Source organism: Dicentrarchus labrax, unplaced genomic scaffold (genome assembly GCF_905237075.1).
Source record: "Dicentrarchus labrax unplaced genomic scaffold, dlabrax2021, whole genome shotgun sequence".
NCBI classification, from domain to species: domain Eukaryota; kingdom Metazoa; phylum Chordata; class Actinopteri; family Moronidae; genus Dicentrarchus; species Dicentrarchus labrax.
Window position 1 is genome coordinate 14,370,833 of NW_026136701.1, and position 27,813 is coordinate 14,398,645.

General features: G+C 38.8%; 2 protein-coding genes across 6 annotated transcripts in view; both read left to right on the forward strand.

The window, feature by feature from the left end:
- Positions 1–15,198, forward strand: part of pbx1a (pre-B-cell leukemia homeobox 1a) — a 48,587-nt gene extending 33,389 nt beyond the window's left edge. The window contains exons 3-9 of one of the 4 annotated variants that reach the window (XM_051403396.1): positions 2,954–3,198; positions 4,682–4,872; positions 5,190–5,325; positions 6,990–7,149; positions 8,118–8,230; positions 9,496–9,594; positions 13,200–15,198. In XM_051403396.1, coding sequence (XP_051259356.1) covers positions 2,954–3,198; positions 4,682–4,872; positions 5,190–5,325; positions 6,990–7,149; positions 8,118–8,230; positions 9,496–9,594; positions 13,200–13,292 — 1,037 coding nt within the window. In that variant the 3' untranslated portion in view covers positions 13,293–15,198. The remainder of the gene's footprint in view (positions 1–2,953; positions 3,199–4,681; positions 4,873–5,189; positions 5,326–6,989; positions 7,150–8,117; positions 8,231–9,495; positions 9,595–13,199) is intronic. The other 3 variants (XM_051403406.1, XR_007885183.1, XM_051403415.1) reach the window with 3 other exon arrangements.
- Positions 15,199–18,269: 3,071 nt separating this feature from the next.
- On the forward strand, positions 18,270–27,685 carry prtfdc1b (phosphoribosyl transferase domain containing 1b). 2 transcript variants are annotated; one of them, XM_051403427.1, is made up of 9 exons: positions 18,270–18,403; positions 18,692–18,798; positions 20,818–21,001; positions 21,561–21,626; positions 24,010–24,027; positions 26,291–26,373; positions 26,601–26,647; positions 26,785–26,861; positions 27,002–27,685. In XM_051403427.1, exons 1-9 carry the CDS (start codon positions 18,365–18,367, stop codon positions 27,047–27,049), a joined length of 669 nt encoding a protein of 222 aa, XP_051259387.1. In that variant the 5' UTR covers positions 18,270–18,364; the 3' UTR covers positions 27,050–27,685. The 2 variants fall into 2 exon arrangements, with proteins under 2 accessions (XP_051259387.1, XP_051259384.1); XM_051403424.1 differs by lacking the exon at positions 18,270–18,403 and adding an exon at positions 18,445–18,591.
- Positions 27,686–27,813: the final 128 nt, after the last annotated feature.

A 27,813-nucleotide genomic window follows, 5' to 3' on the forward strand; every position in this document is an offset into this window, starting at 1 on the left:
GCAAGAAGGGTAAACTTTCATCATGGCTGTCAGGGACATCACTACTGCCTTGTTTGACCGTAAATCTTCCTAATTGTGACAGAATACTTCAACATCATTAATTAAACATGTTTTCATTTAAAAGCACTCGCAGGGCGCCAGGCTGGGTGCTCAGGGTAGTCTGCCAATGTGCATAGCTGTGTATTTTTCCTGTGTGTGTGTGTGTGTGTGTGTGTGTGTGTGAGTGCTTACATTTATGCACAAAGTGTATGTTTGTGTTGTGTGTTTGAGTGTGTGTGCACCTTGATTCTCCCTGTATGAGTGGGTGGCTTAATCGTCATGTTTATTTACACTCCTGTTGTCTGCAAACAGCAGGCAGTGTGGCAATGGGTATGAGCCAGCTCTTAAGGAAGTAAAACAGCAGAAATTAATTTTGTCAATAATCAAAACAAAGGCTTATTCTTAGAATTCCATTCATTATTCAGGAAGCGGCTCGAGAATTGTTTATGATACGTATTCATTTTTTATGCCTTGCCTTTTTGGGTTTAGTGCCCCACATCTCAGGGAAGGAATTATACAAGAGCATGCACAAAGGGAGGAGAGAAGAAGGGTGGGGGGAGGGAGGGAGGGAAGGAGGAAGCGACAGAGAGGGGAATTGCGTCCTCTCATTGTTCAATTAAGTCTGTCGGTAATGATCAAGATTAGATGATGGCCATCTTCCTTTTATAGATACTAATCTGTGACTGTCCATGGAATAAGTGAATCGCAGAGCAGTATGGACTCCATGCCTTTGTTGCTACAATAAACTACAAAATGTGTATAAAGGATTTTTGGTGTTATAATACAAGTGTTGGGAGCATGTGATGTGTTAAAATAGAGGGTATTTCCCTCTGTCAGGTGATTATGTTAATGCATAGTCCATGGTTGCAGAGTTCACAACGAGCACTCTGACTGGCATTGAGGTCTAATCGATTTCATTGCTATTACTGAACAGAAATAAATAAAGCTGATGGCTGTGGTTAGGGTAATTATGCCACAGCACAGTGAATTGTTTGATTTTCCTTATTAATTGTATTTATTTAATCCATTTCATGCTTTTAGTTGTGCACTCGGGGACTTGGAGGGAATGAATAAATCACTCTTAGGCTCATTAGATTCCCCCTCTGGTTGGGATGTGCCACTATTTTGTCAGAATTAAATTGGCGAGTGTTATAATTTCCCGCTGGTGTGATTCACATGAAAAATATCCACATATTCATCTACCAGCACATGTGCACATACGCCCACGCACGCATACACACGCGCGTCTGCTCCCAATCTGAACTCCTGACCTTTTCCAGCCGTCTGATAGCCATTGACATTTGCCTCTTGAGCTGAGCTTGCTCACGTGTTGGAGCTGATGGGAATGGATGATGTTATTGCTGGAGGAGAAAAAGAGAGGGAAGGAAACGGGAGAGAGAGGGGGGAGGGCGGTTGATAAGAGGAGGACCAGGGTAGACAAGCTCCCCATGCGGCCCCGGGAATCCATCTGGACCCCCTGCTCACCAGAAAGGTCACAGGGCGACTCAACCTTACGTCCTCATTACAAAAAGAGCCGTTGCTGTGACCGAAGACTGTGGGCTACAATATGGCTTTACTGCCCTGTCACACAACCTGTCATTTACCCTCACTGTCTACAGTCATCATGGAAGAGACGTACTGGATGCAGTATTAGATCGTCCTCCTGAAACATTTTGATAGATGCGTGGATTAAAGTGTGTATGAAAAATGGTGTGGCAGCGCGAGCTTTGTCTTTGTCCTTGAAGACAGTGGATGGAATGGAGGGCTGCACCTGGTCGGCTGTTTTCAGCACCTCTGAGAAAAGCAGGACTCTCCGCTGCTTTACCGAGGGAGCCTTCTGGTGGCAGAAAGAGGCAGGGCAGTACAGCTGATCTTTGAACAAAAAATATCTGTGTGTTTTACGCTGTAGAATATAGTTAAAATAGCATTATTGAAATTGTCAGCAGCATAGTTCTCAGTTCTCAGAATATCTGGGCACGTGAATGTGTGCAAGACTGCATTTGGTTTATGTGTACATTTGGCCGATTTTGTGTGCATGTCCATCTCAGCAGGCCTGTCTTTGTTGTGTTTACACTTCACTCTCCACACCATAGGAGCTGAGTGTCAGTTGAGAGTTGAGCGCCTGTAGGTGTGTGAATGTGCGCAGGTTCAAACCCCCAAACAAGTGTGTAAACAGACCTCAGTGTCAGTTGTAAAAGCATCCTTAGTCCTGCTAAGTAAAGATTACAACACTGAAAGCCGCACTGGTGTTCCAGGTGTGGTGTGTTAGAGTGTTAATTTAGTGGTTGTTTGTATGAAGAGAAAAAAGTTTGCTTGACTTGCTGAGTTAAAATTATTAACCTTAATGAATCAAACCATTTTACCCATACTATACCTTTTCATTACAGTAATCATCAGATTTTTAATTTATGTATCATATAGTGTTTGAACTATTCGATTTAGCTCAGATTCTCCTCAGCTGATTTATTTGAGCCAGGTGTCTTTGCATTAATATGCTGCGTCTAACTGGTGTTATTAGTTTGTTTTTCTGTTTAGATAGCATCTGACAAGATAATAAAGCCATCAGCCAGAAACTAAACATAGTCTGAGCATAAGGAGAGCAATGAAAGATGAACTCTGGTGGAAGGCTGTGTTAATTTTTTTTTACATGAAATGATAGCCAGAATCGATAAAATTATAGTTTTATGGTGCTGCCTAGCTGCCAGCCACTGTGAGGCTGCAGGTTTTTATGGCTCAGACTTGAACTATTAAAATGACGGCCATATCTCAGGGAGTTCACTTGGTAGGCAGGAGCAGGAAAAATAGTTAAGACTCTTTCTCAGTCATTGAAAAATTCTTGCAATTCAGTCATTTTCAAGGTCCATGGAAGTAGGTTTAGTATCATTGCTTCATCTTCTTCTCCTGTCCTCCACAGTGCTCAGTATCCGTGGCGCTCAGGAGGAGGAGCCTCCAGATCCTCAGCTGATGCGACTGGACAACATGCTGCTGGCGGAGGGCGTGGCCGGGCCGGAGAAAGGGGGCGGGTCGGCAGCTGCGGCAGCTGCAGCAGCCGCCACAGGCGGCGTTGGTGCTGACAACTCAGCAGAACACTCCGACTACCGGGCCAAGCTGACTCAGATCCGACAAATTTACCACACGGAGCTGGAGAAGTATGAACAGGTGGGGAAGAGGAATATTGTCATTTTTCCTACCAGCTCTTATTATTCTCAGTTATTTAGCTTAGTTCCTCTTACTGTAACATACATTCATAGTCATTTTATTAGTCAATACAAAAGTGCATCTGTAGGATTCCCATGTACCTCACTGGATGAAGCCTTATTTCAGCCCCCCATAATAGGAATATCTGCTCTGTTAAAACTCTTTTTTGAGTATTTTATTTACACCACTTGCAATGGGGCAATGTTCATAAAGTTGACCCCGACCTCTCCCTGCAGGAGGAGCAAACAAAAGGAGAATTTTCTCTTCGAGGACACAAAAATGAAATGAGTAACTACAAGAAAAATAAAGAGGGGGCTTGCCCTTTATCCTTTTCTATACTTTATTTACATAGTTTAAATGTTCTCCCTCAAGTTTCTGTGTAACCTTATAAGGTGAAAAAGCATCACCTGAGGTGAGTTGGAGAATTTAAATTGCGCGTAGTTAAGAACATTAGAGTGAGTATGATATTTTAGCTCTATTACTTATTGGCATTGTATTCCAAGGCTTTTTTTGTTTGCCCCTTGTCCTTTTATGCTGGAAAAAAGCTCCAACTGTGAACATAAATGAAGAGAAGTTGCTGTAAACTGCAGATTATTTAAACAAAGTATAATGCTCTTGAAATCAACTCTCACGGGCCAACTCATGACAGGCCGAGCTTTCAGAGATGTTATGTTCAGCAGGCAAGCAGCCATTATATCAGTCACACACCAGCTCTTTTCCAAAGACTGTAACGTCTTGTCATTCCCTCGGAAAGTCAAAGCGTTCTGGGTTTGTCATCTTCTCCGAGGAAGGCTAGTCATCGCTAACTGTCACAGTCAATACACACCTGAGCATTTTTGTGTCACCGTGCTACGTACACCTTGCGCGCGTATGAGTGAGTAGTGTCTGGCGTGTGTGTGCAAGCAGAACGGCTGCTCGGTGCATCACTTTGACTGACGTAACCCTGGTGTTGACAAGCAACAGACACCTTGACTCTGAATGCAGTCATATCCAGTGACTGATTCAGACAGAGGGAGAACGAGGTAGACTGAAAGATGGAGTGAAAAGAGAGGGAGACAGTTTAAACCTCTTGAACGTTAACGGGACTGAAAGCCTGCTGTCATTTTAGATTTCTCTTCACTTGTCACATTTTCTCTTCCATTGAAGAGAAGTCTTTTTAATATTCAGAGCACTGTGAGTCTTGCTGCCTCCACTGTATGACTTTGCCGCCACATTTGTTTGGCGTGGAACATCTCACTGTGTCTGCTGCTTTAATTTAGACTGTTCTTATTACCTCTAACGCTGCTGCTGTTATAGTGTCAGCAATGCTTTGACGAGTCCAAGGCCTACCAGTGAAGGTGCAGCCTCTCCAGAATCCAATTTCATCCTTTTTTGTTCTGTCTGAAGCTGTCGAGCCTCCATGATAGTTATTCTTTTTATGAATCCTGTCTGTCTGTGCATCCAGGCGTGCAATGAGTTCACTACCCATGTGATGAACCTGCTGAGGGAGCAGTCTCGAACACGACCCATCTCTCCCAAAGAGATCGAGCGCATGGTCGGCATCATCCACCGCAAGTTCAGCTCCATCCAGATGCAGCTGAAACAGAGCACCTGCGAGGCCGTCATGATCCTGCGCTCACGCTTTCTCGACGCCAGGTCTGTGTGTGTCCATGTGGGCAATAGAATCTAGCATCCTCTAAACTATCCTTTAGTTTGAGTACATTGTGCTCCAAAGCGTTCTTTATTTTAAAAAAAATATTTTTATTTCTGTTGCAATTGTTGAAACAGATTCAATTGTATATATATCTGACATTTTTGTTAAATTTTTCTCTTTGCCATGTTTTTGTTAAATATTTAAAGGCATTTTAAAAGCTTTTAATTACTGCTGTTGTTGTTGTTGTTGTTTCAGCACTATTTTATTTAATTTTTTATAAATGTCTATTCTGTCTGTCTCCTTTCTGTTATCTATCCAGACGAAAGAGGAGGAACTTCAACAAACAGGCGACAGAGATCCTAAACGAGTACTTTTACTCCCATCTCAGTAACCCCTATCCCAGCGAGGAGGCCAAAGAGGAGCTGGCCAAGAAATGCAGCATCACAGTGTCACAGGTAACCAGAATAAACAAAGCAACATACTTAGATTGTGTGGTTAATCATTTGGTCAAAAACAATTAAATCAGTGGTACTCAAGATACGCAAGATTTAGGATTTTACTTTGATTGGTGTTTCAGTTAGTAATCCCCAAATCAGCATTAACTTAGCTGAGTTGTACAATAAATGTAATCTTAACATTATTTTGGTTTACCGTGACCTTTAGTAGCGGGTAAAAGTCTAAAGTATTGTTAACAATTGACTGATTAACACTAAATATCATCACTGGCTTTAGTAAATCTCAATTTATAATCACAAACATTGGTGTATGTTTCATGAGCCAACACTGGCTGCATATTGAATTTTGTTATACAGGATTTTATGAATAGTAATAGTAATCTTCACATATACTAATGACTTCTTTGTTGTTGTTGGTTAAACATGATGTGAATGGAACTGTTTTTGTTTTGTTTTTATCTTTTTCTATTTTTTTTAGCTTGATGTGCCCTCTCGAGGGAAAATGTAAAAGGATAGACATTATAAGATGCTTTAAGTTATGTTATTTTGCTGTTTTTTAATTGTGGTATTTATTATTGACTGCAATTTGCAGACTGTGTCTGTAAATTCTAATTTGTTACAATCAAAAACAATCATATTCTTGGCTCTTTATCCTCTCTCTTAAACTTACTCTGCTGTGTTTCTTTGGGCCAGGCTTTGAATCCAGTATGTAAATTGTTTGGTCCACTCCTGCTTCTACCAGCTGAGAAATATCGCTAAACTCAGGCCTATTGTGTCCATAGCTGAGATGGAGATGATTATACATGTGTTTATTTCTTCCCATCTTGATTACTATAATTTCCCTTTTCACCTGTCTTGGCAAGACATCCCTAAACTGCTTACAAATGGTCCAAAATGCTGCTGCCAAGCTTCTGACCAAGTCCTCCAAAAGGTCTCTTTCTTGAAATCACGTTTAGAGCCTTGCGTGTGCAGGCACCTGCCTATGTTAAAACTAGTTGCAATCTGAGGTTCCTTTATCAGGGTTTGTCAGTTGTTCGAAGTAAAAGGTGACTTTTTTTTTTTGAGGTTGTAGTTCCTACACTTTGGAATTTTCTCCCATTTGATTTATTATCTGTGGACACCTTTAAAAAACAGATCAAGAGCCATTTGTTTAAATTGTTTTGTTTATTTTGTTTTTGGCTGACATTTAATGTCTTTTGTTTTTTTTGTGTGAAATACTTTGTGATGTTTGCTCTTGAAAAGTGCAATATAAATAAACGTTTTAATAATTTTCAATAGGAAGGACTTTTATAGAGTTGGTCTATGAATCACTAATCAAAAGATGATAGCACTTGTATTTCCATGAGGTTGATGGAAAAAACAATAACCATAGGTCTGATCCACGACATTCAAAAATATTTACAGGATACATTTGTATTAAATATTTTGAATAAAAAAAGAAGAAATATTAGTGTTGCATATTAGTGTTGTGTTGCAGTTTGAAGGAGTCACACTTGCCTCACACATACCAAAACCCATAACAATATATAGTCAATAGCAAGTCCATATGGAAACCTATCATGTCATAGCAGCCACAAAGGCTGGTGCTGAAAGGTGATGTTAGCTATTAATCATTAAGATTCATTTTCTGAATCTACTGTATCTGGTCATTGCTTTGTTGACAGGTATCAAACTGGTTTGGGAACAAGAGAATCCGATACAAGAAAAACATCGGCAAGTTCCAAGAAGAGGCCAACATGTATGCAGCAAGGACCGCAGTCACTGCAACCAGTGTGTCTGCTCACGGCAGCCAGGCAAACTCACCATCAACCCCCAATTCAGCAGGTGAGCAGACCACTGGGTAATATTTAAAGAAAAGCTCTGTAGATAAAAGAACCTGAAACATTCTTCTCATAGATACAGATTGATGCTCATGATAGAGCACAATAACATTCTCACAGCTGAGCCCCAACCCAGAATTCTGTCTCTGGTTCTGTTTCATTTAGACTAACAGAAGACCCCTGTTCTCTTTTACTAACCCAGTAATACGGAGCGGCTTTCTTGCTCTTCTTATTCCATTATCTTTTCTTTCTTCTCTGCCTTTTGCCATCTGTCTCTCTCACTCATTCTCTCTCTCTCTCTCTCTCTCTCTCTCTCTCTCTCTCTCTCTCTCTCTCTGTCTCTGTTATTGACCTCTTGGTCTCGTGGACGTTAATTTTTCCTGCCTCTTGTCCGGTTGACCTTGTGCATGCCATTAAGCTGCTCAGAGGGCAAGCGGAGTCTTTTGTCATATAGCGACTTCGCAACTGTATTGGATTAGGACCGGGTGTTGAAATCAAGTTACGCGATGGTCTCTTTACATCTGGGGAGCTGGGGTCCATTAAAGGACGAAGACGATTCTTTGGGTCTTCCTGCAGATCAATTATTACTTCCTTAATGAAACAGTAGCAGCACGGACGTTTAACTACAATATAATCCATAAGGCTTGTTTAAACTGGACTTAAACAGTTTTATGATGATTATCTGTCTCATTGTTCTTGTTGGCTGATTTTTCCTTTTAAAATATGGTTCAGTGATATTTTAATGTGCATGCACTGCCTCTGTAGTGTGGAGGTTTATAGAAAAAGCATTTTTCATGATGCCAGCTGCCCTCCCAAACTAACCCACTTAATGCACTTTTGCTTATGCATGACCATTTTAACTCCTTTTTCTGTCTCTTCTTCCTTGTTACTTATTCTTTTCTCTCTCTCTTCTTTTATCTTTGTTCTCATCTCGTGCTCTTTTTCTTCCTTTCTGCATCTGTGTATTCTCAGGTTCTGCTGGCTCTTTTAACATGTCAAACTCCGGAGACTTGTTCATGAGTGTGCAGTCCCTCAATGGGGACTCGTACCAAGGGGGGCAGGTTGGGGCCAACATACAATCCCAGGTAGGCGCCTCTCCAAGTTTAGTGTCCTACATGATCAAACCTCTTGAGATTACATGTGCAATTGTTCAACCGCTGTCCAGTCTGGGAGTGCAGAGGCCCACAATAACTTGACCTACACAGTGAAACAGAGGTTATACTTAGCCTGAAGCTTTATATTAATGTAGAAGCCATTGTCAACCCACAGTTGAGTAGACGACTGCAGACAGTTTTGGAAACGGTGCAACACTCATCAGTGCTCCTGACAAGAGTTCACATAGCCACTGGTGCACTGTAGCTCCCTGACCTTGCCCCGGTGGACAGTGATGACCAGCGCAGTGTTTCTGAGTGTTATAACTCTCACCGTAGATTAAGGAATCACCACCCGCGGTGATATTCTCATTTGGTTTCCGTGCTTTTGGCATAATTTTCTCTCCAGCCCCCTTTTCTATTCAGATCAGCTCTGCAAATGCTTTAGGTCGTTCATGAATATGCAGCAGGGACGACCCTTATAGGAGGTAAGGAGGTCTTGAGGGTCGGACTTTAATTAGTGAAACTCATGTTCCTTTAAAAGGGTTATTTTTCCGAACGTGGCAGAATGGCCTCGCTCTCAGGGCTGTACAATTCAAAGAAAGTGAAAAAGAAAAGAGAAAGTATAACTTTGACTAAATTGAGTAGATTGGTCTTATTTGTTGTGAAATCCATATGGCAGGTGTGTTTTCATGCATAACCTGGCAGGCTGCTCTGCCAAAAGCTTCCAGTGAATCTGTGAAGAAACATGGAAATGGCCATATTCCATTAAAACTTTAATAGTGCAAGATGTGACCTCAGTTTACCATATTTTTATTGGCTGCCATGCTGGGTAGACATGTTCCGATGTGAAGATTCATCAGAGCATTTGCTTTACTGTCGTGTGGTAAAGAAAACAAGTCTCATAATACAGTAAATAATATTGATAGTAATGTGCAGCTACATTTAGAAAGAATAGTTGCAAAGTATTGTTTTTAAGGTCTTAAAATTTCTTTCTTAAAATGTATTATTCAACTACAACTACAAACACATTCATAATTAGTTACTTCTTGTCGTTGTTTTTGTATTTTCGTCCTTTTGCGACGTCTGTTATCAAGCTTGTAATAGCAGCCAAATCATTCTGATTCGCTGTTTGTAACCTTTTCCTGTTTATGGTACCCTTTTACTATCAGACTGACCTTTCCTTGTGCATGGCTGTCTTTGTTATCCAGAGCTTTTGTCTGACCAGGCCTTTTGTCTGTGTGTCCCCGCTGTTCCAGGTGGATACCCTTCGCCATGTTATCAGCCAGACCGGAGGATACAGTGACAGCCTCGCAGCCAGCCAGATGTACAGTCCACAGGCCATCAACGTAAGACCTGTAAACAATCTCCTTCTGTTCTTCTCAACATTTTCTTTGCTGTCTTACTGCGCATTCATTCCCCAGTTGTAGGTTGCGTATGATATTGTGTAATTTGTGTGCACGCCGGGATGCCACTTAGCAGAGTTTGCCGGGGTTGGGCTGTTGTCCAGCCAGTTGCCCCCCTGCTCCAGTCGTGCCCTAGGTGGCAGGAAATGAGGCAGCTACCAGGCTGAGTAGCTGGACACGCTCCTAGTCTGTCGGAGGATATTAGCGTTAGCGAGACACCTGCAGTCGACAGAAACAAGGACACAGGTGTCATCCTCCCTCCCAACGCTGCTCTCACATTGGCACCATAGGACAAGTCATACCTCCCCTCCCCTTCTAAGACTGGCCTCGCAAAAAAAAAGTTCCCAGTTGCTAATTCTTAAAATAACTCTTTAACTAGCCTGTCAAAGACTGGGCCAGTTTTCTACGTCTCCATGCTGGGCTGGGCAGGGCGGGACAGGCAACACTGGAGGCAGTGCGTTAGCATGTAGATCCATAGCGACAGGCTGTGCGGGGCTGAACAGAATCAATACGACAGTCACAGGGACAGAAAGACTGGGGCTTTGGGCTAACAGTCCAAGCACATTGGTCAGATCATTCATCCACAGGAACAGCGGCACTGACAGCCAAGCCTGCAACACTAAAATAAGAACATGGATGCATCCAGCCAGTTCCAACATACAACTGGCTCAAGTGCAAAACCAAAACTAACCTCCAAACTAAGTGTTAGTAGGAATCGACAATAAACCAAATCTATTGAATTGCTAACATTATGAATCTTTAGCCCCAGTTTGTGCCTCTCACATATGACGATTAACACCGGAGTCACGGAGCTGAGAATCCAACTTTATGAAATATAAATACCCGGTGATCTTTAAAAAAGGCAGGAGGTAGTTTCACAAAACTTCTGAAGGTATTTGCAGAATCCTTAAAGAATCTTTAAGCCATCCAGAAAAATAAAAAATATTCAGTTACTATTTTTAACTATTTTCTTAATCCAAACAAGTAGCCAGAAATCACATATCTTTTTGCTCAACTTGTAAAATTTGAACCAAAATTAAAAGTTCATTATTATTTTATATTGGTATATATTGATGTTTCTTCCCAGTAATTTACATTTTCATACAGTATAACACATGTTTAATGTTTTGCTTTTGTTTTACTAAAAGGACAACTTGAGAAGCGGTTAAAAATCTTTGTACAATTTTTCTATCCAGATGGTTAGAAGACAATTTCAAGAATTTGGAAATACCTCCAGATCAGGCATATGTGTTGTTAAAGGACATCTTTAAAGATGGCCAGGTATTCATTTGTCTGATAAACAGATGTTTAGCTCTGTGACTTGAATGTAATGGTAATGTATGAAAAGAGGGGTAAAACTGGGTCTAATGAATTTCCTACTAATCTGCATCTACCGTTTCTCAATAATCTCTAAATGTATATAATTAAACTAAGAACAGCTACAATAACCAGCGGCACATAACCAGAAGCTCACTCTCTAAGAAGTCATACTATAAAAATCAAAAAAATCCGAAGTGCACTAGAACAGAAATACCATTTTTGTTAACAATTTATGTTGCATAGTGTTGTTGATGATGATGATATGAATTTGTTCTTTTATAATAAACACCAAAATTGCAGTGTTTCAGTAAAGCTTGTGAATGAAGTGCTGGCGCTTGTATTTATTTAGCCCAGATAAAAAATGTTTCTTCCTAAGATCTACTGACTGAACTCTCGTGGTTCACCTCTCCTTCTTTATCCTTGAACAGCAATTACATCCCTCAAATTGCTGGTGGGTGTTGCCTCTCTCAGAGGCTGGAAATGTGTTTTTTTTTTTCCTTTCTCTTTTCCCTCTTGCCTCTGAATAAGATGACAGACACTCTTTACGCGAAATAACAGGGTTTGGAAATAAGAGGCTGCCAAAGCACGTTCCCAGCTCTCACTAATAGCGTGGAAATTGCAATTAATGTCCTTAATGGTCTTTAGTCAACCTTTTATCATGATTTGAGAAGGCCTCCATAATTTTAAAGAGCTATTTTTTTATTGTGATAATTTATTCTTTTATCAACCATCTCAGGGGTATATTCTGAGATATATGAAAGGTTTGCATATTCTGTTTCATCTCCTCTTTTATCTCACATTATGTCAGCCGTTTGGAGGGAAAAATGAGGGAAGAGGCGCTATAATGTTTTTAATGAAGAGTCTCTTAAAACAGTGTTTGTCAGTTTTTCTACTGTAAAGTAGCAGACATCACTGCTGCTAAAGGAGCTTCGTAGCTTTTATATTTGCATTTGAATTAAGGATTTATGTAGTATTTCTTTATTCTATGGACCAAATAAATGTTTATTATGTCTATCAATACATTCCTACCCTGTCTGTGGCACTCATCTCCAAGTCCAATTGCTCCTACTGACGATGTCAATAAATATATACTGTAGTTCAGCTCAGTCTTGTTGTTTATAGCAAAAATGACTCAAATAGGAGTAAATTGTTTGTGACTATTTTCACACATTGATCAATACACATTTGGTGCTTTAGGAGTATTTACAGCAGTAGGACATTGTACTGTGTGAAGGAATGATTCAAAATACACTACAGTGCTCATGTTTATGAAGGGACATGTCGCTTAGTGTAACAGTGTGACTCACTGATGTGTTTTTAACAGAGCTCTGTGGCACAATAAGAAATACCAGGCTTTAGCTACTTGTTGTTAACTTGTTGTTAGGATCAATTCAGGGTTTGCTTTTCATGGAATTTGCTGCCTGTAAGAAAAATATATAACGGCGCCAACTTTAGATTTCAGTCCTGGTTGATTTGGTGACACCCATAGTTACTAGTGGTAACAGAAAGTTGGCTTTAATAATACAGGTCCCAGAATTCTGGTGGCAGCCACACAAACTATTGTTGTTTTGATAAAGAAGTCAGGCTATAATTGGCCTTTCCCATCATTCTGTGAGCAACCGTGATCTGATTTTATGTTGCGCACAGCGTGAGTCTGTGAACAGCAGGGCACAGTGAAAGGAGTTGGTTATCTCGCTGAGAAGTTGGAGGTGTGCAGCCTGTCGCCTGCAGCTCTTCATCTAACAGCTCACTGTGGCTGCTCCTTCTTGTTTCATTACTCGCTGCAATACTTCAAACAGATCCGCTGCCAAAAAATGTTGCAAAATGACCGTTGTCTTGCTTTGTAGAGGCATTTTTGATGAACGATAGTGGTCAGTGCTAATCTCATTGACAAACACATTGAATTCCTTGTGACTATTTCATGATAAAAGTCAGCTTGAGTTTTGCCAGTTAAATGCTATTTTTGTGACGCTGCAGCAGTAAGAAATGTTTGTATTAGCAGTACAGACAGTACCACAGACCCAGTTTCTTAATAATACAAACATATAAATAGTTTCAATACTTGTATCAGTGGGCTATAGGCTCTATGACCACTGTGTTACCTCATTCTGGGATAGATAGTCAGGACATTTATTTAATGAAAATCTTTAATATTGTTAACCTAAAGACACCAATATTATATAATATGGTATAATGTATTACCATGATACTAACAATTTCCTGTCTTATCTACACAGACAAATGGTGGCTGGCAAGATGCTCCGACTCCTTCGTCAGTGACATCGCCCACAGAAGGACCCGGGAGCGTTCATTCGGATACTTCCAACTGAATATATCCATCTCCACACCTCATCTACAAAACCACATGGACTGACCTTGTTATTCACAGTACTAAACAAAGGAGATCTCTGTCCCACAGTTTGGAGAGGTACTGTGAAAATCCTAACCAGAAAAAAAAAAAGATATTTCCTCTGCTTATAACGTTGGACATTTGGGATACAAACACAAAGTTTCACAATAAAAATCCAAACAATATCGCAATCCATGGAGACGTTTGTACAGATTTCACATTATATTGAGGGGGCTGGGGTTACTCATTCACTCATAATGTTTTCACTCATAATGATAAAATGATATGATAAAGTAAATAAATCAAATCATTGGTTTTAACTGAAAATACTTCATTCTACCTCTCAGCCACTTAAAAAAGTAGAAAAAATATGTCAGTGACCATTATTTGTTTTGTAAAAATGAAACTTTTGTCTTTGCAAGCAAGAGGCACATCTTCTTACTTACATTTTGTTGTCTCTCACCTATTCTATGGTACGCCATTTAGACTTAAATATTGCTCAGTTGTTTACAATGTGTGCTTGATAAAAGTATGTTCATCATCTTCCCCTCTGTCTTCGACAAGTCAAAACAGAGTTCTGTCAGGAGATTTTACCTCTAAGGTAACCCTGTGAAGTATGTTATCTGTAAAACAATAAATAAATACTTGTCATCAAATCGGACAAGCTTGACATCATTCATTAAGACGGAGGATATATCAACTTAAAAGCTAATTATTTTTCACTCTGTTGGTTTTGGTTCTGCAGCATATTGGTAGAGTGACAGTCACAGAATTGCAGGATTCACTGATGCAATGAGAAAAACAGGAATTTTGTTGATCTATGCTGGACAAGGAGAAAACTTTTTTTTTATTTACTTGAATCCTTTATGATATTTGTATTGTTTCCCACCACCACTACAGAAGAAAAGTTTTCAACGATGCCAAAATGCTGATGTAACCAAATCAAAACTGTCAAGAAAAAAGGGTGTGCTATCATGAAGTCACTTATAATATATTCTTTCAGCAAATATATACATCATTATGTCTTTTTCTACTCATTCAAATTGCCATCTTCTGTCATTTAGCTCTGGTGCTACAATCGAGTGAACAATACCGTGTCGTTGAGAGAAATACAAGAAAGAAATATCACTTTCTGCAGAAAAGAAAGTTTGTCAAGAACGTCTGTAACTGAGTTTGTTTTTCAATACATGAACCACAATCCACTTAAACAGGGAAGTCATTATGTTAATAGAGTTTTACGCGCTCACACAGTGGATCCTTGCTCCTGAATCTACAGCACAGGTCCAGAGATGCTTTAGCATGGAGCCACTGATCATCGCCATGAAAAAAGCATCTGGATGTACCTGAACTGCTGCTCTGCTCTAACGAGGGCACTTTGATGTAAAGATAATGTTGCGTTCCACATTTTGATGAATTGTTGTCCTCTTCTGGGCGTTTATTTACATATAAATCATTGAAGTCAGTATATTATTCTGCTGGTACTGCTTTAGTAACCCTAGAATTGACACCAAAACAAATGTAGACATTTGAATTCATGCTTGTCTCAGTACTATCAAACTGATTTTTTTTCAGTATCAAACATTTATGAGCATTGTAAATGTTAACCATTAAGCACTAAAGAAGGGACAAGTCATTATGTCAAATAATGTGTTTTCTGAGCAGTCTAACCTTGTTTATAGACACTTTTTATGTTGTGTGGCCTATTTGTTTTTTGTATTTTGTTATGTTTTTTTATGGTATGCTTAATGTAGGCTATTACTTTTTTTTGCTTTCCTACTCTTGTGAATTAGCTCATGAACTTTCAACATGTGTTTATGTGCACCATTGTGCTTGACTTGCTTTGTTGGAAAGGGTTTTCAACACATTAAAAAATGATATGTAATACAGCAAGATCCCACATCGGCATCTTTTATTGTGGAGTTTACGAGAGAGCAAAGACTCAGCATCACGTGAAGGCATCAGTGGCTCAACGGTGATCGCAGTCACTGTTGTGATAACTGACAGTCAACCAAGGTTAGTGACTGCCAGTAGACATCAACCCTTTTATGACTCTGGGTGTCCCTGCCTTACATTATGGCTCCTATCCAACATGTTAGTGTACATGCACTCAGACAAACACACTGAAACACGCTAAATCAAAATCAAGTTTATGTTATGTTTGTCATGTTTTCAGTTTAGCAGTTTGACAGATATCGCTGCTTTTGGAGAAGCTTTTTATATTTGCATCTGATAAATCTATTCAAAATTTACTTATTTTACATTCTGAATATGTTTATAAAGCAATGCATGACCATAGTGATACAGTATATTATTAATTTTACTTAAAGAATAAGTATATATATATTATATTTATGGTACTGTCAACGAATACCATATAAAGACTAAAAAAGAAAATGTGTTAGTCTGTCGTACAATTCTCCCTCTCAATGACTTAATTCTCACTGAAGATGAAAATCTTTAAAAACTGGTCACAAATGTATAGATGCATTTTTTCTTAAAAGCTCACCAATTATCTTTTTAGCAAACATCACTCAAACAAGCCCAAATTCTGTATTTGTTAGGAACTATTTTCATGTGCGGACTAATTCACATTTGGTGCTCTTCCTGCGAGTATTTACAGCAGCAGGGCGGATTACTGTAAGTGGGATTGATTTAAACTAAACTACAGAGCCCATTTTCATGAACATTGTGAATAGCTTTTTGACAACAATGGAGCTGTATCACAGTAATAATCTGTATCAAACTTTGTAGACAAAGAAAGAAAGAAATATCCAATATACTGTATTTAGGTCATCTTACAGTTTTATGCCTTCATACATATCAAACTCTGTTAGTAAAGGAGAAGAATGGTCACGTCCTTGTGCGATTCCCCCTTCAAATACTACCAACAACACTGCTGACACTATCTGGCTGGACAGTTGCATGTCTGACAGAATTACTTTCATAGCAGCTGAATATTCATAATTGGCCAAACAACAGGGCCGAGGGTACAAGGGAGCAGTTGGCTGTAGAGTCTGCGGACGGTCACAGACCTTGACTGCTGAGCGAGTGTGAAATGCCAAAGCCAGACTGCTCCCCGACGCCTGGAGGGCAGCGAAGGAGCCGGGCCTGCTCTCACCACACAGAGAGGGCATCTAAAACAATCTGACAAGACTTCATCCACAATCACAACATCAAGCCTGCTGCGTTATTATCTGAAACAAAACATCTTGTGAAATAAGTTGTGCAGAGAATAATAACTGTTTACTGGCATTTTTGAGGGATTTTGTCACGCAGCGTAGTTCTCTTCTTTTTTTTTTTTTTTTTTTACACCTCCTCATTCCTCAGGAGTGTTGACACTGTGCAGGCTGATTGAAATCTAATGTTGCTGTTGTTGACATCTGCCTCCCCAGCTGTCATTGTACCACTGTTTATAATTACAGCTGCCGAGGAAGAGAATGGGTGGGTGGCCCAGACACCTTGTCTTCCCCTCTCAACAGAGCCCAGCAGACTGCTCTAATGTGCAGTGACACAACAGCCCAGACCCTGCTGCTGCTGCTGGACTGACTGACCACATGGGTGGCTCCTCCAAAATTCACTCATTTACACACTGTCATACAGACATAGATTATATCGTGCAAAGGAGAATGGGTGTGGCATCAGATTCTGTTAAATAACAGGGCCGTTAAGTCTTTCTTTTCTCTTGCTTCGGCAGATAAGATCAGTTCAAGAGGGTGTACGACTCGCAAATGTGAGAATATGAAATTAGATTACAAACAATTGATTTGATGTGAACAAAAGAGGTGTACAAATGGGGCCAGAAGTGTCTGTTCCTCTCCACAAGATGGCGATGTTAACACATTTCATATTCTCCACATGATAAAGGGGATATTTAAATTAAAGACAGTACTGCCTACTTGGAATTGTGTGATGTTTTATTGGCCCTGAATTAAAACTATTCTGCTGGTATTCTCCTTTTCCCTCATTTTGTTTTTTTCACTTGCATAACTCTACAAACATTTGTAATGTCCCTGGGGTGATGACTTAGTCTGCTGCTTGCCTTTCCTGCTGATCTCTCCCTCTCTCCCTCCCTCCCTCTGTGTGTGTGTGTGTGTGTGTTCGTCATGGCATCATGCAGTTTATAAAAATAAACATGATTCATCATTCTCACATTTGCATCGTGCACTGTTTCATTCAGCAGTGATAGCTGAATGATGTCTTTGTTTGAAGTACTAGTTTCAGAGGTAAATTGTACTTCTTTAATATATTTCTTCCTCAGCAGCTGTAGATTAAGATTGTACACCTAAGACATAACAGCTTCTAAATGTATGACGTGTTGTTGTGTCTTTTACACAGCTGTATGTATATATATGTATTATTACTTTGCACATTTACTCAAGTACTGTATTTACTTGCACTTTACTTGACATTTTCTGCTACTTCATATTTCTATGCAAATACTTTTTACTGTGCTACATTTATTTGACAACTTCAGTTACTAGTTACTTTGCAGATTCAGATTAATAATAAAATATAATCGATAAATAAATTATGATGTGATATTTCATTTCAAGATAATACTTTACCAAGCTACCAAGCAGATATAAAGTAGTTTAAAAAAGTAAATTTGGCAGCTTTAACATTAAAGTGATGTACACATTATTACATCAATAATTATAATCCAATAATATAATATACACTATTATGAAACTGGCCATTCCATATAATGGGTACATTTACTTACTTTTCCTATATGTTAGTGGCAATACTTTTGTACTTCTACATGCATTTAAACAAAAAATTTGACTTCATGGCCCTTACCTGTAAGTGTGTGGTGGCAGCAGCAGCTATGTGGAGCAGTAACATGTACAGGAGGTGTTATGTTGCCTCTGGTGGCAGCAGTGCCGTATAACACAACACAGAGGGGGGGCAAACTGCTCGGTGGTAACAGGGAACATTTCTTCACCGCGATGCTCCTCCTCTCTCCTCACGGTGCCAAATTCCAATGAAAGCTTGTATTTCCACTTTCCTCGGACAGGAGCCCCCCTTTTTTTTGTATCGGCGGAAAACAACATGGCAGACGTTGCCGACGGAAGAAGCGGCGGGATTGTGGTAATTCATGGGGAAAACACACGACAGGGAATGCAGGACAAGTGCTCCATGGCGGAAAAAAAGTTTACTGATTCATGGATGCACAGGCTGCTGCTGCTGCTGCTGCTGCTGCTGCTGCGCAATCGGGCAAATTTACGCACCTTGTAGATTTATTTCCTTCAGGGCCACATGTCTCTCAGGCTGATTTGGTGCGACACAGTAATGCAGCTCGTGTTTTGGTGTTTTACTGCTTGTAGACTCAGCAGTGGTGCGTAAACTACAACATAATATTTATCCTTTTCCTCCCAGATAAACGATGACTGGCCTGGCTACAGTTTAGACCTCTTCAGCTATCCGGCTCACTACTCCGGAGATTTAGACTGTGTCATCATTCCGCACGGCGTGATTATGGACAGGTACAACGCCAAACTAACCAAAGTTCAGCTGCCTAACAAATACTGTTTGAATTTTCTGCTGCGATTCCCCCGAGGCTGCATGAAAGCTACACGTGGCCTTGAACAGATCTGAGGGATTTTGGGGACATTTTTAGGACATTTAATCTATAATTTGTTTAATTTTGTGGTATGAAACTGTTGGTATAAAATGATCACTGTAAAGCTGAAAAAACCACACACTAAACCAACAACCACTCACAAACACACAATTTCCCATAGTTAATGTCATTTTGATTATAATTTATAGACTGTGCATCTGCGTTAGGGATGGGACAATGTACAATATTAAGATAAAAATCACTCAGATAAGTACATTTTGGTAAATTTCTATTATTGGGATAATCATAAATATCTTTACAAGTGACTTTAAAAAGCTGTCCAGCTCACTAACCTACAGTTCTCTACTGATTTCCTGATTGATTTTGAACAAAGGTTATTCCTAAATCCTAACCCTGTCATCATGGCTGAAGGCTCGGCCTACCTGTAGCATCCCCCACAAAAACAGTTAAAGGTTCCTGTTTGAGGTGTCCTATCTGTAATGCAATCTGTTTCTAAACCAAATGTAAAGTAAAGTGATTCCAGTATGTTTTTGTGGCATTTTAAGAATATACTGACTGACTATAAGTATACTTATTTTGGCCAGGTTAATTATAATATGAAATCATCCCAATGCCTAATCTGCATCACAATGCACAATAGTAGACAGTAATGGGATACATACGGTACATGCGGTACAGCGGTATAAGGCTTTGTGACAATGTTGAAATCAAAATAAAAATATTAATACATTATTTTTCATTAGTAACATATAACTATATGGCACATATTGAATCAATGTCCAATGCAATTAACTGTGTCCCATTGAACAAGGAATCAGTTATGAGACAAACTCTTCACATGTAAAAAGAACAATACATTTCTCGATAATGCTCAGTATTATTGATTAATCTGCCAAATTTTTTCTTGGCTAACTGTTTTGTGTATATAATGTTAGAAAATATTGATATAATACATGTTCACATGTCTTGTTTGTCTGACCAACAATGCAAAGCTCAAATGTATCCAATTTACTATCATGTATGACAAAGAAAGCCATCAAATCTTAATATGTAAGAAGCTAGAAGTCAGCAATTTTTTTGCTTAGGAATATCAAAATAGTTGCAGATTAATTTCCAGTGAATTGACTTTGACCTTCATTAGGCCTACACACAGTAAGACAACATTCATATTATAATATTGTCCCATGAAGTCCAATATTACCCAGCTGTAGTAAAAACATTCAAAAACGCCCCGACTTGCATAGTTTAAGATCCTGTCCAGACATGGTATCTCATATGTTTTTTCCGCAACAAAAGTATAATTTCCACATTAACATCCTTAAAAAAGCATCTCCTCCCTCTACCTGGAAAAAAAAACATCCAGTTCTATGAATCTATGAATATGCAATTTTGTTGATGTTTAAGTTTTCTTGCTCGACACAAGATGTCTCCTGCTTCACTGTAAAGTCCATTTTCTGCATGTGTCCTGGTGGCTGGTTTCTACATCACACTTATATGTTGAATATTGGATTGTTTTAGGTTCCTAGATCCACACCAAAAACAGTTCACTTGTTTTTTAGCCTGTGGCCTACCCTTCCACCAAATCACACTGAAATTTGTTCATGTCACTTAAACAACAAAACATGGCGGATGTAAACTCCTGGAGGGCTTTTTTTAGTAAACATGAATCACCCGCAGCTGTGAGCTTGACTTCTGTGAGGCAAGACACGCAACATTTCAGAATCAGAATCAGAAATACTTTAATAATCCCAGGGGGAAATTACATTCATCATTACATATACTCCAGATGCAATAGACATACAATATATTAAGAATATATATAAATATATATATATATATATATTGAGGTTTAAAATGTACAGTTTAAAGTCACAGATTTCTTTACAGAGTTAAGGAAGAAGTTGATATTTCGCGTTTACAGGACAGAACGTCTGGCTCGAAACATCATGGATGACCTAGGGGACCATGACATCGTGGTGCTGTGTGTGCTGAAAGGAGGCTACCAGTTCTGTGCCGACCTGGTGGACAGGATCAAGGCCCTTAGTCGCAACTCCAACCACACAATCCCCATGAGGGTCCACTTCATCCGCCTCAAGAGCTACCTGGTGAGCCTCTGCCCGCTGCTGCACAGGCAGCACTCAGACGCTGACAGTTTGACTGAAGTGGCATGTGTGACAATGAAGAGGCTCTCTTCATGCTTAAGATTATCAATCGTGATGGTACTGAGTCTCATGACTTAGTCAGAAGATTTGTGAGTTATGTTTTGTACAGCATTATGACAGTGGTATCTTTGTGTAAGTTTGACTTGAATGTGCTGTTTTCACGAAGACCCCATGAAGCTCAGGCAAAGGAGACTTTTAAATGCATATACCGATGATATCATGCGATTGTGCTGTGCTATAAAATCCACTTCGACCTTGAATACATCGTTTGTATCAAGTCTAGAGGTGATTTCTGCACATACATATGGCAGTCTTTATGAAAAGTTCCATGGAAAGGCAAAATAATGTACTTTACTAAGTGACATTGGCATAGTGACATTCCAAGTAGGAATCACACCTTTTAAAATTGGTAATACTACCACATTTTTCAGGATGACATATTTCACTTGTTTTTTTTAAACATAAAAAAAAAACCTTTTAAAACTGTATTTTATTTCCTCAGAATGACCAGTCAACAGAGGATCTTCACATAGTCGGAGCAGAAGATTTGTCTTTTTTAGCTGGAAAGGTAATATTCTTCTTATATACACCATTGAAATCTCCCCCTACACTTTAATAAAGAACAAATCTGAGTCCAGTGAAACATTATTATAAGCTCTATTACAGTAAAACAAACACTGACAGGTGAGGATTGTGGGTATTGATAGATGGCAGCCTCAAGAGGGCAGCCTTCCCTCTAAACTGCTTTCTCCCTCTCCATCCTGGGGAAATGGTTCAGTGCTTCTGTAAAGGAGATCAAAGATGGCAGTTTCTGACAAACCCAGCGGTGATCAGATACCAACTGTTGTAATGTAATTGTTTAAAGGCCTCTTCCACTTTATCTCTGTGGAGAAAATCTGTGTAAATGGGAGGATATACTTGCTATCAGGAGGACAGTGGTCTAGTTACTCAATCACTCATCTGCTTGTATTATTATCATGAAATCAAAATCAGTACAATCACTGGACTGGAGAATGTGTAGGTGTGGTTAGGTGTGTGTGTGTGCGCTGACTGTTACCGGATCTGACAGAGTGGATACTATTTACTAAAGGTGAAATTTCCAGCCTGATTCCCAATTTGGGGGTTGTCACAAGATGAAGGACAGTTCAAATAAAACAAAAATCCATCTCTTACACAAAATGATCTTCTTATTATTTCACTGTAATCTTAATACTTCACAGTTCTTCACACCTCTTAAAGCCTCTAAAATTATTAATATTATAAAAATATAATAATTAATTAGATCATTTCTCAGTTTAATTATGAAACTGAGATTTACCCTTTGATTAAACCTATGACAAGGAATAGAACTGCTTTTGCACTAGGGCTGCAACTTATTCATATTCTGCCTATTATTTTATAAAAATCTCAGAAATGTATGAAAAATGCCCATCCTACAATATCCTGGAGAACCAAGGAGACGTCTTCAAGTTGCTATTTTCGTCTGACAAACCCAAAGACATTCTTTTTAATGTCATAAGACAGAGAAAAGCTGCAAATGCTTACATTGAGAAAGCTGGATCCAGAGAATGTTTGACCATTTTAGCTTGAAAAATGACTTCAACGGTTGATCAAATATTAAAATAGTTAATTAAGTTATTTGCGCATAGCATTAATTAAAACAACACTGCTCTTCTGAGTTAATCGATTAATTGTTTAAGCCCTTATGAACACAACTGATGTTCACAATTCCACATGAGATCAGATTTGTAGTTTATGTCCAGGTGTTTCTTCAGCTGATGTAGACATTGTACTGTGTCTGTGAAAGAGTGTGTGCAGAAACACTTATCTTTTCTCTCAACACATCTGTGCATATATTGCGTGCGTGCGCGCGCGCGCAGGGATGAATTACTCAATCACGACTACAGAAGTCAAAAGTCTTTCTATGTAATAGAAATCAGCTGATCTGAACACTCAGTCGCACACACCCCTTAGCTGAGCGCGTGCACACACACACACACACACACACACACACACACACACACACACACACACACTAATATGCCCTGTAGTCAGGCGTGGCATAAATGCCTGAAACATGAATAGGATATGAGGTAGTAAGCTTGAGTCACTGCTGGCTGCGTTGCTCTCAGTATTTAAAGTGTGCTTGTGAAATCCCTGAGCTCCCCGTGATGTACAACTAAATTTAGTCGCCTGTTTCTAACAGAATGCTGCGATGTTTTACTGGAAGAAGTGAACTAATTGTGTGACAAGGAACATATTACATAGTTAATGTCATGTCTTTGCCTTCCTGACAGACAGTAGCTTCCCTGTTCTGCATGAACTTTAATATATAGCCTATTCCTTTTATATTTCTCCAGGGTTTACTGCACTCTAAATAAATATGGATAAATAATGAGCTCTGAACAAAGCATGACTACATGCTTGGCTGAATCCTTGGTTTGAAAAGTAGACTAAAGCGCATACAGTTAAATGGCAGTTAAAGTTGGTCTTATTATCTTGACCTAACTAAGTTTAACTGAAGCTTCAATTGTGACTCTTAATACACGTAAATAGTGCCCAGTTGTCTCCAGTTGATTAGACAAACATTTGCAGAATCTCAGCTATTTCAGCGGGACCTTCAAAGAAGGACTGCAGGAGCAAATATTTTCAGTCGGGATGTTTCTCTTTTTTTTAATCATACTCGCATAGATCATTTTCTTTTTTAGATTTGTTTTGCATGTAGTTCTTAAATAAACTTGCACAGATTAACCTGTATTCAAAAGTCCTTTGTCACTGTTATTTACGTGTATAGTTTGCTGCTGCTTTACAGCTACACAGTTTTACATTTATCTGACTTATCTTGGAATGGGTGTGTGGTTGTTCAGAAGATGCAACAGTTTCTTATCTACACCTATCCTAATCCTAATTGTTTCCCTCCCTCTCTTCTCTCCCCAACATGCTCTCATAAGAACGTACTGATCGTGGAGGTGAGTCAACCATGTTTTTGCTTCTCTGTTTTTCCTCCTCACCAAATGGGCCTATTGTATTTCTTGCCGTGGTCGGATATCCAGGTCAAGAGGAGCCATTTAAAGTTTTTTTTTCCCTCTTCGGCAAGAGTTCAACATGAGGAAACTTTTTAATTGGCTGTCCCAGATAACTGAGCTGTTTATTCCAACATGATCATAAACTTTACTGTTAGCACAATAATTGTGTCATCATGTATTGGGAGGAGGTGCACTAAGGATGACATGACATTTAGAGGAAAGAAATCACTATGGTCATTCAGTGATGGTTACTTCCTGTATGTAAATAGTTTGAAACAACTATCATTAGTCAGTGCTCAAACATCTGGGATTATGGCCATGCAGTCATTCATTGACAATGGCAGTACTTAACTATTTTAATAAATAATAATAATTATTATTCTACAATAAATTGTTCATAGTGATGAATCCACAGAGATTTAGTCTAAGGAGGGTTTTTGCATCTTTCAGCTTTTTGTTGTGGTTTTACGTTGTTTTCGCTGCATATGGATGTTCAAATATATAAGGTGATAATATTAATATGTCGATGTTGTGTTTACAATTTGTTTCGCTGTCTCCAAGAGGCCAAAAAACAAATAATTCAGGTTTAAGTACTTCAGATACTGTAATCCAATAACGGTTTTATGTACTTGTCTTTACAATTTTCTAAAATGAAATAATGATGATGAAACATCACAATTGGATGGGCAAGAATTACACATCACAGTCAAGATGACTGTTGGACAGTTCTTGTATTTCAGAGGGAAACAGGATATATTTACACTGAAATTGTTTCAATCAGGATGAATGCAGTGCTTGAAATTAAGGATGTGCTGTTGTCACTGGGACAATAAAAATAGCACCTGCTATTGGACACAAAGATACAGTGTCTAGGAAAATTCAGTAGAGAAATTATTACATTTATGCATCATGGAATATACATTTTACAATTTATTATGATATAGTATATTGTAATCCATTCCCATTCATGCTGCTCAGAGTAATCGCAGTCCACAGCAATAAGTCACTCATCTTTGCGGCATGTGCATGCAGTCAGTAGGTGTGGTGGAGTGTGGGGCCTCTGGATTACGGTGTTCCTATAGCCTATATGTAAATAGTTAGTTTGAGCATGTAAATATTTAAATAGTTTGTTTGATCTTCTCCGTCCCTTTGTAGATTTGAATTTTTTTACTTCAAATATTTAATATCCCTTGAGTGAGATTGAGATCATTATGCATGTGTATGTATGGACATTTCCATCGCTGTATCCCAATCAGAAACAGGTCAGCATTTGCACTGCAGAATTTATCGATCAAACAGTTAGAAATAAAGAAAAAAAACAGTAACTCAAACAATGACAAAAAAATAATGAAAATTGATTGTGGCCACTCACCTACAGTGATTACATTTTTTTTATTCAGTTACTGAAACAAAATTATTAAACTATATTATATCATATTATATTATTATTTCTAATATATACTACATTAGGAAAAAAGAACGTATGTTTGGAATAATGGTTGTTAAGTTTTGGACAGTCAAAAGTAGAATTCAGGACAGCTGCGGGACACTGAGGAAAAAGTTCAATTGTCCCTGTTTGATCCCTGTTTGAATGGTGACCATATGTGAGTTTATTTGTGTAATGGCTTTCAAACAGATGCAGCTTAAAGTGCTTTACATATGGCAAAGAAATGCATTTGAACAACATTTCAAAACAAAATGAAAGGAAAAATAAAAAGCTGAAAGCTACATTTGTTGTTTTTTTTTATTATTTGTGTAGTTTTTCATACAACTACATGAGTAATATTTAAGTTAAGAAACAGCATTCTCCATGAGTAACTGGACACTCTCTCCACCTGCTTTTTCCCTCTGCTCATATCCTGTCAAAAGTGAAAAATGTTTAGCGTGAGTGTGTAAGGACAAGCCATATGAAGGGCATGCTGACCTACATCTGGATGACAAAGATGACAAAGCATGCTTCTGTGGCTTCGTTCCACCACTACTTTTACCTCTTTCTAACGCAAGAGGTCAGAGGCTTAAAGCATCACATGATAAATTCCCCTTCTTAGTCATTTTTAGCATTAACAGTTATGTAATGTAAGTACAGTGTGGCCAACTTCTTCCTTTTCACTTTTACTCCAGTGTGAGTTGAATCTGCTTTGGTCTGCATTTCTTTATTGGCAATCTCTTGCACTCTCAATCCAGTTTTTCTATCTTTCCCTTACAGGCCATTGTAGGCACCGGAAAGACAATGAAGACTCTCCTGAAGCATGTTGAAGCCTTCAGGCCAAAAATGATCAAAGTAGCAGGGTAAGCTTGGGCTGTAAAGACCTCAAAAACAAAACCAGCCTAGTTGTGCTGCTTTGTGAATCACTCAATTTCCGCCTGCCAGTCTAGACTGAGAGAGGGAGAGACAAAGAATGAATAAGTGACGCAGGTTTCAGCTACCAGTGTTTTAAAGAGTACTACTCCTTGACATCCTGCGTGACATATAGAAAGCGTTATCTTATGATAATGTCTGCTTTTATGTTTCCCAGATTGCTGGTGAAGAGAGTCCCACACAACTCAGCATGTCTTCCTGACTGTATGTACCTGACCAACCCTTTTATCTGTATCTGAGTCAGTGGTTCCTTCTCAGTTAAAACAATTGTTGCAGCTTGTTAGTCAGTGAGTCAGTGGACTGTGGAAATACTTGAAATTAATGTTTCTCTTTGATTTCAGATGTCGGCTTTGAGATACCCAATCGGTTTGTGGTTGGCTATGCCTTAGACTACAATGAGTATTTCAGAGACCTAAATGTAAGTCAGACAACAGTAACTCTGTTTAGAGGAAGAGGTCATAATGAGTGTCTAGTGACATTGACCATCATAAATTCATCAAATTGACATTTTTATCATATTTTGCCTTTTGACTGTAGTTTTCCTTTCTCCCCTTTTAGCATATCTGTGTGATCAGTGAAAGTGGGAAGACAAAATACAAAGTTTAAAAAAAGGCGACTGTCACACAGATGTCATCTAACAGCAAGCCTGAACATACTCCAGTGTGCCAAGTGCCATTCACTTACAGCTGCTATGGTGACATTTGATCTCAAGCATCCCTGTTTTGTTATAACATTCCTTTGGTGAAACATTTGTTTTAACAATAGACACGGACATTACACTGGTAATTTTAGCAAAGCTAACACATGCTTTCCCATTTATTCTTTGTGTTTACCGAACTAATTCACATGGAAAGTGTTTAATGCTACTGCCTTTGTCAGTTTGACTAAATGCCACCTTTGTATGTAATGTTAAGACTCTGATAATCCTGTGTGAATGTGATTTTTAAATCAGTGATTAGCAAAGTAACAAAGAAAAAGGGAGTTTTTTTTATAAGGAAATTAGTGATAGAAGTTTACATTCTCTTCCCAGGTTCATTGCCTTTTTAATGTTTCTTTAGTTAGTTCTCCTGCTGTCACTTTTATTGCTCAGGGGCAAACAAAGTAGTTCTGTAAACACTCAATGTGCTAACTACCTCTTTTTTTTTTTTTTTTTTTTTTTTAGTATTTGAGGTGTAGTGGGATACTCTGTTTCTGTATTTCCTTTTATAATTTAACATATCAGTAAAGTATTTTTAACATGTCTGTGTTCTGTTGTCTCACATCCTCTGTTGGTATAGAAAATGCATTTTGAGATGTTGATAAAAATGTCTTTAAAGTGGTGTTGAAGTTGAGCTCACAACTTTTCATACCTCCCAATTTTCTTAGGTTAA

Excerpts from the sequence above, each read along its gene's own strand:
- prtfdc1b (XM_051403424.1), top strand. The coding sequence starts at position 18,478 with ATGGATGCACAGGCTGCTGCTGCTGCTGCTGCTGCTGCTGCTGCGCAA. Across the intron at positions 18,799-20,817 it reads CACGGCGTGATTATGGACAG|GACAGAACGTCTGGCTCGAA; the intron begins GTACAACGCCAA and ends TCGCGTTTACAG. Across the intron at positions 26,648-26,784 it reads CTCAGCATGTCTTCCTGACT|ATGTCGGCTTTGAGATACCC; the intron begins GTATGTACCTGA and ends CTTTGATTTCAG.